Below are 13,568 nucleotides of genomic sequence, written 5' to 3'. Positions count from 1 at the left end.
GCAATGTTTTCTTAGGTCAGTCTCCCAAGGCAACAGAAATATTAATAAACAAGATCTAATCAAACTTAAAAGCTTCTGCACAGCAAAGGAAACTATAAACAAACAAAAAGACAACCCACAGACTGGGAGAAAACCTTTGCATACAATGTAACTGACAAGGGCTTAATTTCCAAAATATACAAACAGGTCATACAACTCAATAACAAGAAAACAACCAACCCAAAACAAAAAATGGGCAGAAGACCTAAAGAGACATTTCTCCAAAGAAGACATACAGATGGCCAAGAAGCACATGAAAGAATACTCAACTTCATTAATTATTAGAGAAATGCAAATCAAAACTACAATGAGGTAACCCCTCACACTGGTCAGAATGGCCATCATTAAAAAGTCTACAAATAATAAATGCTGGAGAGGGTGTGGAGAAAAGGGAACCCTCCTACAGTGTTGATGGAAGTATAAGTTGGTGCAGCCACTATGGAAAACAGTATGGAAGTTCCTTAAAAAGCTAAAAATAGAGTCACCATATGATCCATCAATCCCACACCTGGGCACATACCTGGAGAAAACTATAATTCAAAAAGATACATGCACCCCAATGTTCTTTGCAGCGATATTTACAACAGCCAAGACATGGAAGCAACCTAAATGTCCATCGACAGATGAATGGATAAAGACGATGTGGTATATATACACAGTGGAATACTACTCAGCTATAAAAAAAAAAATGAAATAATGCCATTTGCAGCACATGGATGCACCTAGAGATTGTCATCCTAAGTAAGTCAGAAAGAGAAAGACAAATATCATATATCACTTACATGTGGAATCTAAAACATGACCCAAACTTATTTACAAAACAGAAACAGACTCACAGACATAGAAAACAAACTTATGGTTACCAAAGAGGTGGGGGTGAGGGAATAAATTAGGAGCTTGGGATTAGCAGATACAAACTACTATATATAAAACAGATGATCAACAAGGCCCTACTGTATAGCACTGGGAACTATATTCAGTATCTTGTAATAAACCATAATGGAAAATATGAAAAAGAATATATATACATATTACTGAATCACTTTGCTGTACACCAGAAACTAACGCATTATAAATCAACTATACTTCAATAAAAAATATGAATATATACGTATAAAAAGACATGTATGGGGCTTCCCTGGTGGCGCAGTGGTTGAGAGTCCGCCTGCTGATGCAGGGGACACCGGGTTTGTGCCCTGGTCTGGGGGGATCCCACATGCCGTGGAGCGGCTCAGCCCGTGAGCCATGGCCGCTGAGCCTGCGCATCCGGAGCCTGTGCTCCGCAACGGGAGAGGCCACAACAGTGAAAGGCCCATGTACCGCAAAAAAAAAAAAAAAGGCATGTATGACCTGAAACCACAAACCTCCTAGAAGAAAACACAGGCAGTATGCTCTTTGACATTAGTCTTAGGAATATTTTTTTGGATATGTCTCCTCAGTCAAGGAAAACAAAAGCAAAGATAAACAAATGGGACTACATCAAACTAAAAAGCTTTTGCACAGCAAAGGAAACTATAAACAAAACAAAAAGGCTGCCTAGTGAAAGGGAGAAGGTATTCGCAAATGATATGACCAATAATGGGTTAATATCCAAAATATATAAACAGCTTACACAACTTTGCATCAAAAAAAAAACCAGGTTAAAAAATGCGCAGAAGAACAAATAGACATTTTTGCAAAGAGGAAATGCAGATGGCCAACAGGCACACGAAAAGATGCTCAACACTGCTGATATGAGGAACATGCAAATCAAAACCACAATGAGATTATCACCTCACACCTGTTCTAGAGGCTATTATCAAAAAGACAACAAATAACAAGTGTTGCCAAGGATGTGGAGAAAAGAGAACCCTTTTGCACTGTTTGTGGTATTGTAAATTGGTGCAGTCGCTATGGAAAATAGTATGAAGGTTCCTCAAAAAATTCAAAAGAGAACTGCCATATGATCCAGAAATTTCACTTCTCCGTATTTACCAGAAAACAAAAACATGAACTCAAAAATATACATGCGCCCCAATGTTCATCACAGGATTATTTACAACAGCCAACATGAAAGTAACCGAAGTGTCCATTGGTAGATAAATAGACAAAGATGTGGCGTGCACATGCGCGCGCGCGCGCGCACACACACACAGGAATATTACTCAGCTATTTAAAAAACGAAATCTTGTCATTTGCAAAGACATTAATGACTCTAGAGGGTATTATGCTAAGTGAAATAAGTCAGACAGAGAAAGGCAAATACCTTATGATCTCACTTACATGTGGAATCTAAAAAACAAAACAAACAAACAAAAGGAAAACAGATTCACAGATACAGAGAACAATTGGATGGTTGCCAGAGGGGAGGGAGTTGGGAGTGGGGGCAAACGAAGTGAAGGGGATTAAGAGGTATAACTTTCCAGTTATAAAATAAATAAGCCACGGGAATACAATTTACAGCATAAGGAATATGGTCAATAATAATATAACAACTTTTTATGTGGAAGATGATGGTTACTAGACTTAAGGTTTTGATCACTTCATAACGTATGCAAATGTCAAATCACTATTTAGTACACCTGAACCTAACATAATATTGTACTTCAACTGTATTTCAAAAAAAAAAAAAGAAATCAAGAGTAAAGTATCGAATAGTTGCCACAATTTACAAAACACCAATATAACAAATAAGCCTCCTTTCCTGCCTGTAAACCACCAACCTAATTCTATTTAGGGAATAGAAATAAGAGCACTGATAACATTTTTTTACTTCTCTTCTTTCAATTTAACATTGTATCATAAGTATTTTAAAAATTCCCCTCAGCCTGTATAAACTACCATCTGAATGACTAAATAATGTTTTTTCAATTAAATGTACTACCATTTTCTTCCTTTTTTCTTCCATTTTTATTAAGATATAATTGGCATATAGCACTGCAGAAGTATAAGGTTTACAGCATAATAATCTGACTCACATACATCATAAATGACTACCATGGCTAAGTTTAATGAACATCCATCATCTCAGTTTCATACAAAATAAAAAAATTTTTTTCCTTATGATAAGAACTCTCAGAATTTACTCTCTTAACAACTTCCATATATCTTACAGCAGTGTTAATTGTATTTATCATGTTGTACATTACAGCCCTAGTACTTATTAACCCTATAACTGGAAGTTTGTACCTTTTGACTACCTTCATCTAACTATCCCCCTCTCCCCACCCCCTGCTTCTGGTTACCACAAATCTGGTATCATCTTCTATGAGAACATTTATTTGTTTTTCAAATGTAACTGACTTATAACACTACCTCAGTTCTTGGTGCACAATATAGTAATTCAATATTTCTATACATTACAAAATGATCACAATGTCAAGTCTAGTTACCATGTTTCCACACAAAGATATTACATTATTATTGACTATATTCCCCACACTGTACATTTCATCCCTGTGACTCATTTACTTTGTAACTGGAAGTTTAAATGTACCATCATCTTCTTAACCGATAACTGTCAGCCGTTTAAATCTATTTTTTTGTTCTTATAAATATTGCTGTATAGCTATACAAAGGAATGTTTCTTTCTTTGGAATTTTTTTTTAAATTACAAACTAGAAATGAGACTTTTCCAGTTGAAGCATATGAACGTTTTTATGGTTATTGATACAAATAATCCATTTTCCCAAAAGATACCAATTGAAACTAATGAATATATACGTATCCTAAATTTGCTAGCAATGGATTTTTTTAATGTTTGCTAATATAAGAAGAAATTGCTCAACAAAACTAAGAATGTTGAACTTTTACCTACACCTATTTACAAACTGTGTTTTTCTTTTATTGTGAATTGTGCACTGACATAAACTTATCAATAGCTGGTATGAATGTTCTTCTTCCAAATTATGTAACACAAGAGTATTTTATCTGCCCTAAATCTACCTGCTTCAAACTTTAAGAAATTTTTTCTACTTCTAGTGATTGAGAATTTGTGAAAAGTCCATGTTTGCTCCATGTGAAAGCTTCTTGGTTGATAGATTGTGATATCTTGTTATTGTAATGAGTATGTTTAAAATACAGTTACTAAATGATTTTCAGTTGCATCAAAAATTTTGGCTTAACTATGATATCACCATTATGTAAATTTTAAAAATTATGACATTACCTTTTCCTCATTTGTTGTAGAAGAATCAAGATCCTTTCTTTTCTTCTTCAATTTTTTATCTTTACTTTGTTTTGTGCCAGAAGTCTGATAAGGCTGCAAATCTACTCGAGAATGAAATTGATATCGACCACTTTCCACATCACAGTAGTAATAAATTCCAGTGGAAGGATCATAATATAGTTGATTTTCCTTTCAAAGTTAAGAAAACAATAAGTTCTATTCAAGTAAGATGAAATAAAATAGAAAAATAGACAATAGAAATGACAAATATATTCAAATACAGTAAATTTTCTTTTAAGAACTATAGTATTTTTTGGAAAAAATGAATAAAGGTAACAGAATGAAAAATGCTTGTAATTTTCCAAAGTACTTTACCATTCAATATCTGCTCTAATTTTCCTGGTGTGGAAAATGAATACATATTATTTTAAAGCTCATGAAATTGCCAATATTTGACCATTTTTTTACTTATAGAAACAGCAACTTCATATGGTTCAACAGAAACCTTTTAGAAGTCATGAAAACTAAGGTATGCATCAGAAAAAGCCAACCATATAAAAGCAATTGCAGACTCATTCTCCATATAATTACATGATAATGGTTTGGTACTATAAACCCCTAAACCCTCCTTCTCAATGACATAAAACAAAGAGTTGCCTTTCAATGTTCATGATTCAAAATCCTGGAGAAAAACCTGAAAATAAAATTAAGCTCATGAACACTACAACATAACATTCTGTACAAAGAAATCAATAAACAATTGTCTTCACTAATCAATTAATTCTACACTAAGTAACTACATAAGATTTAGAGTAATGCAGCCATGCAATATAGAGTTTTGATAAATTATGGATAAAAACTAGAAAGATAAAATTATGTAATCATCTGCATTTATTAGATACTGGCCAGTACTCTATAACCAAGATTTACTTGAACAATCTGTATCTTATTTACATCATAAATCCATGCAGATCAGACTTGGAAACATCTTGCAAAGATATATACTGAGATTAAGCAAGTAAAGCTTCCTGAAAAAGAATAATTTATTTTTCTAACTGTTGATACTATTGCAATTTATTGTCTTTAATTCATTTTGTAGATCTCTTACAAAAATATTTAGAATTCTCACTATCTTTCCTTCAGCTAAAAACTGAATGGAAGCTTTCTGATCTTTATTTCCAGTGATAACAGAACTTCTACAACTCAAATCTTTTTAATCTGCTATGTCTTTCAGTCCAAAATATAGACATTTTCAAATATGTAAGAAAATTAATTAAAATGAAAACTAGCACATTAAAAATGGCAAAGCACTGAAGTCCCTACTCCACTGAGACACAACCTGCAGAATGTAATTAAGCATTTACAGAACAGATGTCAGGAAGAAAGTTACAGAAAAGAAGGTAGAAGAATGACAAAGACTAACGTCATATACTTGGAAATTCCATATTTTTCTAGAAACCAAGTAATTAATAGCTATTTTCTTTGGTAATAAGAGTTTAAACATTAATTTTCTAGGTATTAATTAGCATTGTCAATTAGCATACTCCTGTGAAATAAAACCCTCTTTTACAAAGTATTTACAAAGTACTATACCAAGTACAAACTGACAAGCTAATGAAATCCCTTACCTAACTAAAATATTTACTATTATCATTACGTTCCCTAGAGTAGTTAATAATAGTTCCAATAACTGGAATGGTGAATATCTGCTCCACTTTGGGGCACTACATTCTGTAATTCCTGAGGACCAGATCATATGTGTAGACCACTGAGGTTGAGGTATGTGGGTATATAACTTCCAGGATCATTGTCACCAAACCTGAAAAAATCCAATTAAATACCAGACCTTCAACAGTCATAACACTATATTATAAATCAAGAACTTTCTTTTCTGGTTTTGTCCTAGTCCGTGGTCCATTATATTTCTGATTCCATACTAATTCCCTAGTTCTCACTGTTAACAAATTGATTTTTTTTAAGTGAAATGCTTAAAAGTCACAAAATATAAAACAATGACTCATAATAAACATGCTATAAAGAATTTAAGAAAAAGACTCCTCTGTGGTCTAAAATGGATTCATAAAGATATAAGTATTTGAAACAATTTTTAGAAAATCTTACCCCAAGCCTAGAATTAACAACGTTACTTCCTTTTAGTTTAAGTTCTTAAACATTTTACAAAATGTAGTTGTCTCCTTTTATTAATAAATATGCTAACATTTTTGTATGTTACTTTACATATAAAAGGTTATTAGATCTCTCTAAAATATTAATCTATAATAACACAATTAACTTATTTAATTAAATAAACATAGAAATATAGTATCATAAGCTACTTTATAAATCTTTACTCTTGCCAAATAGCTTTAAATAAATTTTTACATGCAGCTCCCTGCTTATCTTAATTCAACCTAGGGTTTAATATTTGGTATTCAAGCAGCTAAGAACACAACTATACAGCATTAAAAGGTCTGAGATACTTACAGAATCGTAATAGAATCCAGTGCTGTGATCAAAATACAATCCAGTATTCTCATCATAACTAAATCCAGTCTGTGATACAGCAGCTTCTGCTGCAGCTCTCAAACTTTCAGCTAGTGATGAACCTTCTAAGGATGTATCTTCTGTTGCTAACACAGATGCTGGCTCCTATGTATGATACAATCATGTCAAACAGGACAAAAACATCCTCATATCAATATAAAAGTTAGCAGAACTTGAAACAATAAACAGACCTAAAAACTATTCTGAATAATAAGACCTCAATTTCTGCAATGGAAAGGGATGGCTATCAATTACAATTTGACCCACTTTAAAAAATATGAATTAGTGTATCAGTTAATTCAATTCTGACCCAGTTTTGAAGACACTAGAAGTAAGTGAGTGACCATTACTCAAAACTAAATGCCTAATACCATATGGAAGCAATCCACAAAATCCAGACTGAAATATTCTTTAAGACAAATGATGTGGCTTCTTCAATAATTACAGGCTCAAGGGGAAAAATAATTTTAGAAAAGAGATAGAGAAGAAAGGTATAAATTATACATCACACATCAAGCAGTTGCCCTGTATGAACCTTACTGGGATCCTGATTCAAACAAATGGTAAAAACAAATTTATAAAACATTCTGGGATATTTGAACAGTGGCAAGATATTTGACATAAAGGAAGTATTAAAAAAAATTTGGTGTGAACATGGTATTGTGGTTGCTCAAAATTTTTTGGTTGAGTCAAACGTACTGACAAATTTTGTTTAGTTTATGTACAGCATACATTTTTGCAACACAACAGAGTAGGAAAATAGTTACACATACGAACAAGTTCTAATTTTTGTTTCTCAAAAACTGTATTATTCACTGCATAATTACACGCAGAACATTTACAACCCTTGTATATGTTGTAATAAACCAAAGAAGTCTATTTTTCTACGCAATAACAACAAAGAACAAGTTCTTGAGTACCAACAGTTTCAAGTGAAGCGTTTTATTACCTGTGAATTTGAGGCAAAATGGTCCTCTTGTCCACAATTAACATTTTCTGTTATATCAGTACCAGCATAAGCATCATTTTCTATGTGTGACTGGTCTTTAGAATTAAAAGTAGAAGCTTTGATATCCTGATCTTCCTGAACTGGGAGTTCAGATGCTTTATTTGGAAGATTAACATCATTATAGTATGTCTGATAATAATAATCTATTGCAAAAACAAATTAAGTGATATCATATTAGAATAGTGTATATAAAAAGGACTTAATTCCAAAACACTGGCACTGAACACAAAAGAGCACACATTGCAAACAAACCATATTTTTATAATTATACACATTTTAACAGATTAAAATTAATGGTCCAAATAAATCTGCAGAGATATATATCTTTGATTCTAATGTCACCTTCAGTTCCCTAGCTGTCAAGCTAAAAAGGAAAAAAAGGTAAGCAGATTTGGATTTTCCATAGCAAGAGTTAAAAGAGAAAACAGGTAGATAGGTTGTGTTCTGTCAAAAAAAAAAAAAAAATTAGCAACTCTTAAAGTCTAACTACATACCACAGTATACTTCAATATCAAATGACAACATGTCAAGGGCTGACTTTTTCTGTCAAATTTTGCTCATGGTGCTGACTTTTTAAAAAACATAATATTATACAGATATGTAATGTTCATACCATTGCTGTGTTTAGCAATTTGCTAAGTTGCATCTGAATAAAACAAGGCAAAATTTAATGGGAAAGATCATTTCTTGTTATCCCTATTTATTAAAACTTGGTTTCTCAGTTATGTTGCCTCACAACATAATGCCACTAACAAGGCCTGGGTTGTAGGCTCACCCCATTCCCAGGAGGGCCTAGAGACTGACACTGAATTGATGCTAGGTGGAACACATCAACAAGAAAACACATGCCCCTGGTCACAAGTAAGGTCAAATGAGAGGAGATGGCTTACAGCATAGCACATATTACTCAGTGAATGTGCCACTGAAAGCATATTAGCAATATTACGTATTTACAGGAATAACAATAAATTACTACTTTCTCACCAAAAGAGCAAATAGATTATCTGAAAATACCAAATCATATGGAGAAAAGTCAACTTTGTAACAGCTCTCCTATTTATCTAGATGTATACAGATTCTAAATTTAAAGAAAACTCCATGTTAGCATGATTTGAATGTGGTAGTATTAGGATATCTTCACTATAAGCAGAATACCTGAGATTGACCAAGGAGGGTGGTTCTCTGTTTGTACTTCTACATCAGACTTTTTATTATCTTCGTTTCTCCCACAACGGAGTATTTTACTGAGCTCTTCTACCTGAAAGAAAGCAAGGCTTTAGGAAAAATAAACCATACAGCAATCTAATAATATACACACTATTCTCCTGAAATTACAATAATTATTTTTCCTGGTAAAAGTTTGGAGAAGTACCAATATCAGCTAGTTTCCTTTTCAGAAAAACTGAAAATACTACAATATAATTGGCTTTCACCTTTTACATCTGCAGAAGGAAATGTTTTTATTCTTATATTCTCTATCTAACCTCAAATTATTACCTCCAAAAATCAGACTGACTAAATTAATAAGATTAGTGAACAGGATCCTTTATTTCTAACAAATAAGAACGTTTTTATACTACTATTTTAATCAGTCAGCAGTTCTCCCTAAGTAGAATTAAATCATTGAATTAAATTATCTAGTATCATTCAGTGTTCTCCACCTGGAATTAACCATTCACTTAAATAATGCCACTCATATACTTTATTTTTCCTTGAAATAGTAATCTTATAATTAAGTAACTGGAGCAGAAGGAAAGAGAGGTGACTGCCTCAGAGATGCATCTTGCCTCCCTGTGTCTCACTGAATACCAAGGCCATAACAACTGAGTGTGAAAAATAGCCATAAGCAGATGAAGAGCAGCCTCATCAATACAGCTCAGTCAGACAGGAACTCAGTGTGAGATTACACCCATTATAAGCACAAAACCAAAAAACAAGCTTCTTTAATGATACATAAAGCTTAAAAAGAGAAAGGTGATAAGACTGATTATATACTGATTATCTGTGCACTTCACAGATTATCAGATCTGCTGCTACCACCAGGGCAGGAACTAGAGTGAAGCGAGCAAGGCACCTAAGGCACAAAATTTAAGGAGACGTTCACTCTCAGCTTCATGCAAGTATAGAGTCATACCTGAGAATGAGTGCCCCCTTGAATTTTTCGCCCTAGGCTACTGATTGCCTTGCTCTAATCCTGGCTCTGGCTACTACCACTATTACTATGAACAAGACCATTCATATGGAATCTGCTACATGCTAGGCACTGCACTTGGTACTGTGGGTAACATCTCATTCATTCTTACAACCACCTTACAAATTAGTTGTCCTAATCCCCATTTTACATGTGAGAAATCTAAAGAAAGTAATTTGCACAAGGTTTCTTTGACTCCAAAGCCTGTACATATTGTACTTTCCTGCTAGTTCACCCTCAATTCTCAAGCCAAATTTTCACTGCTCCAGATAAAACACTATCTAGTAATTAGGAATGACAGTTAACAAACTCCACCCACCACCAGGGGAGGCTGACTAAAAAGATAATAAAGAAGAATAATTACTATCACTAGTAAAGTTACAGCTTTCTATGCTTTTCAGTTTTTCATATTAGACTGCCAGCAAATTAACACTAATAACCAAAACGCTGGCTCTTCAAAGATTAGCAAAAACGTTTTCTTTTAGGTTCTCTATAGCAAGCGGTACTTTTACAATTTAGAATTATAAAAGGGTTTTTTTCACAGCTCATCATATTTTACTCCCCTTTCCCCACAATATTTTAACAATATCTGTAGTCTCCTAGCACAGTCGCTGTGCATTGTAGTTGTCCAATAAATAGTTGTTGAGTAACAAAACACAAATTTTCGGTAATGTCATAACGTTAACAACTCTATACAATGGGCACAGAAAGTCACTGCAACTCAGCGGTTATTTTCATAGATTATTTGATAGCAAAGCGTAACAAAGTTTGATGATACTTTAACGTTCAGCCTACATTTGTGGTTTTAGGAAATGTATCAATATATGCCAAAAGACTAGACAACAGTTTAACTGAAATTAATAATTACGCGGAAATAACTTGTTGGGAAAGAGCGCGACTGCCCAAAACAATCAAGCTGAAAAGATTATGCTGTTTAAAAGTTTTTTTTAAATGCGAGTTTAAATATTTGTCCTTACTGCATGTTATAAGAACAAAGTTAGCTGCTTAGTGTCTCTAACGAAGACAGTTCTATCTTCCCTACTTCCACTAGACTACTCAAGATGAATGCCCAGAACAACCTCACACATAGCTAGCGTTCAGCAATTTACAAAACTGTAAAACAGTCTGTTGACATTTACTTTGATTTAACCTCCACCAGTGTGGTCCTAGCATTCTTATTTTATGGGCCACTGAGGCTCAATATCAGTTCACACATCTAGGGTATGATAAATGGGATTCTGATTGAAATCCGGCGCTTTAACAAACTCAAAAGTGATCTAGAACAAAATATTAGAAATGTGCCTACTGCCAATGGGACTTCACAAGTGAGAACGAAGACTGAAGTACTTAAGTGCACTCCACGCTGGCCACAACTGCAGCTCACGCACTTATCTAAATCGAGTACCCCAACGCTTAGGTTTGTTTCAAATGTACCTGGAATTATCATCGCACTGAACTTTTAACTCTTTCAGGTACTCTATAAAGCAGTCCTGGGCCCTACCAGGGAGACCTTCTGAGACTATCTTAGACTTCGAAGGCCTCATCTCGGGCTGGATGGGGCGTGGGGCTGGAGGCGGACCGCGCACCTGGGTGCGGAGCTCCTGGTTGTTGCTCTCGGCGCTCTGGTACAGCCGCTCTGTGTGATGCAGCAGCTTCTCGATCTCCCGCACTTGCCGCTTGCAGCTCCGCAGCTCGCGTTCCAACTTTTCCACCTTCCGCCTCAGCTGGGCCAGCTCAGGCTCGGGGGAGGGAGGTGGCGATGGCGACAACGAAGGCGGCGGCGCCTCAGAGGCCATGGGGTCCGGCGCGAAGCGGCCCGCGGGAGTGGAGGGACTGCGCTCAAGCTGAGACGGTCGCCGACGGACCCAGAAGCCACGGGAGCGCGCGGACAGCGAAAGGCGGCCTCATCCCCGCACGGCCGCGGCGGCCCGCGGCCATGAGGCCCTAAAGCTGGTTACCCGTAGCCGAGGCGAACTGTGGGCAGCGAGCAAGGGGACCGAGAATGGGCCCAGTCCTCCCGGCTTTGAAACAGTAAAACTTTATTGGTAACCACCTGCCCGGAGACCGAGTAAGCCACCGAAACGTTGGAGAAATGGGCTGGCCAGCGAAGCAGGGACCAGAAGCGATTGGGCCGTTTCTGGGCTGAACCGGAAACGACGGCGCCGGCAGTGGGCGGGGCCGAGACGGAAAAGGAAGCGACGGAAGGCGAGAAGGGCCTCACAGCGCACAGGCGCGCTTTCCGCCGGCTGCGGGGTGCAAGGAACGGGACGGGGCGGGACGGGACTGGGCGGGACGGGGCGGGGTGGGACGGGATTGGGCGGGGCGGGGCGGGGCGGGACGTGAGGGCGTGGAGAGCTGGCGGAAAAGGTGCTACAGTAGCCCGGGAGGGATAAACAGAAGATCGCGCATCCTCTGGTCGCGGGGTTTTACCCTTGCACACTTTCAAAACGTTTTCAAACTTTTTGCACAGAGTGCACTTCCTAGTTCCTCGTTTTACAGGTAAGAACAGTGAATCTCCAAGAAATGTTTTGCCAGGGTTCATAGAATTGATGCTAAACCAGGACTGTGAACGTAGTGTTCTGACGCTCTGCTCACTTAGTGCTTCTGCGGATTCCGTGAGGTTAGGCCCCCCAGGAAAAGAAAGCAAATTCCTATAGGTCTGGCTTGCAGAGAGAAGCATCCCTAGTGGGAAAGTAAGCAGCAAGATTCTACGGAAGTGGGAGAGAAATTTTTTCTGTTTCAGTGCATCTATTTCGTGTTTCGTCTATGTGAAACAGGCGTTTGTTCAGCAGCCTTTAAACTGATGAGGGCTTCTTGGAACACACTTTTCCTTCTTAAGCAACGTCATTTAGAATTAGAGCTTGAGTTCGGAATGCCGGGCTTGAGACCTATGGAGGTCAGCGACTACGTCTTGTCTGTCGTCTCCCAGGGCCCAGCTCAGTGCCTGTCACAGAGCGGGTATCCTTAAATATTTGCTGAACATAAGAATCCTGTTTGATGTCCTAGTTCAGTGGCCGCTCTGTGTGCTTTTTGTCCCGTGCACTGCCCACTAGTTAAGTCACAGGCGGTGAGTTCTCCAGCGGGGACCTACCCTCTCTAGGTCCTGCACACATTATTCCTTAGGCTTTAAGAGTCCAAAATGGCACCACAGTGATCTTCTAGCCATCAAAGGATATTTAGTGAGAAGGCAGAATATGTACTCCCCGATGTAAAATAGAGGTGTACTGCCCCCTGAAATCTGACTTACCTTAATGCATTATGACTCTAATCAAGAATTTACCCAAATCTTTTAAAATAAAGGGGGAGAATAAGGAATTCCATAAACACCACCTGTAAGGTAACTTTAAGGTAAAGGGACTTCCAGTTTATCATTTTATAGATGAGAAATTTCAAGTTTTAACCATTCATTGTAGAAGGAATAAATAAGCTTATTAGCTGCTACCTGAAGCAATGATTTGTCTTAAACGTAATCCATTTAATCCTAAATTCTGACCTATCATGCCACTAGTTTATAACTTACCTCTGACCATCAGTCTGGAACAAAAGAGTCACAATATATTTTTGAGCAAAAATAAAAGCTTTGTGTATCAGATGGGAATTGCATTAAGGTTCTAGTAAAAGAACTTAGTTTATAGTGG

At 36.6% G+C, this 13,568-nt stretch overlaps 1 protein-coding gene across 3 annotated transcripts in view; it reads right to left on the bottom strand.

The window, feature by feature from the left end:
- AGGF1 (angiogenic factor with G-patch and FHA domains 1) overlaps nt 1–12,059 on the bottom strand; it is a 47,117-nt gene extending 35,058 nt beyond the window's left edge. For 2 of the 3 annotated variants that reach the window (XR_009539503.1, XM_060143149.1), the window contains exons 1-5: nt 11,517–12,059; nt 8,895–8,997; nt 7,680–7,882; nt 6,671–6,835; nt 4,187–4,375 (exon numbers count right to left, since the gene is read on the bottom strand). Coding sequence is in view for 1 of the 3 variants with exons in the window: in XM_060143149.1 (XP_059999132.1) it covers nt 4,187–4,375; nt 6,671–6,835; nt 7,680–7,882; nt 8,895–8,997; nt 11,517–11,726 (870 nt within the window). In the remaining 2 variants the exon portion in view is untranslated. The remainder of the gene's footprint in view (nt 1–4,186; nt 4,376–6,670; nt 6,836–7,679; nt 7,883–8,894; nt 8,998–11,516) is intronic. The other variant, XR_009539504.1, reaches the window with a different exon arrangement.
- Nucleotides 12,060–13,568: the final 1,509 nt, after the last annotated feature.

The sequence above is a fragment of the Lagenorhynchus albirostris genome, chromosome 3 (assembly GCF_949774975.1).
Source record: "Lagenorhynchus albirostris chromosome 3, mLagAlb1.1, whole genome shotgun sequence".
Classification (NCBI taxonomy): Eukaryota; Metazoa; Chordata; class Mammalia; order Artiodactyla; family Delphinidae; genus Lagenorhynchus; species Lagenorhynchus albirostris.
Note: the sequence above shows the minus strand (reverse complement) of the source record. Positions and strands in the feature narration are given on the sequence as shown.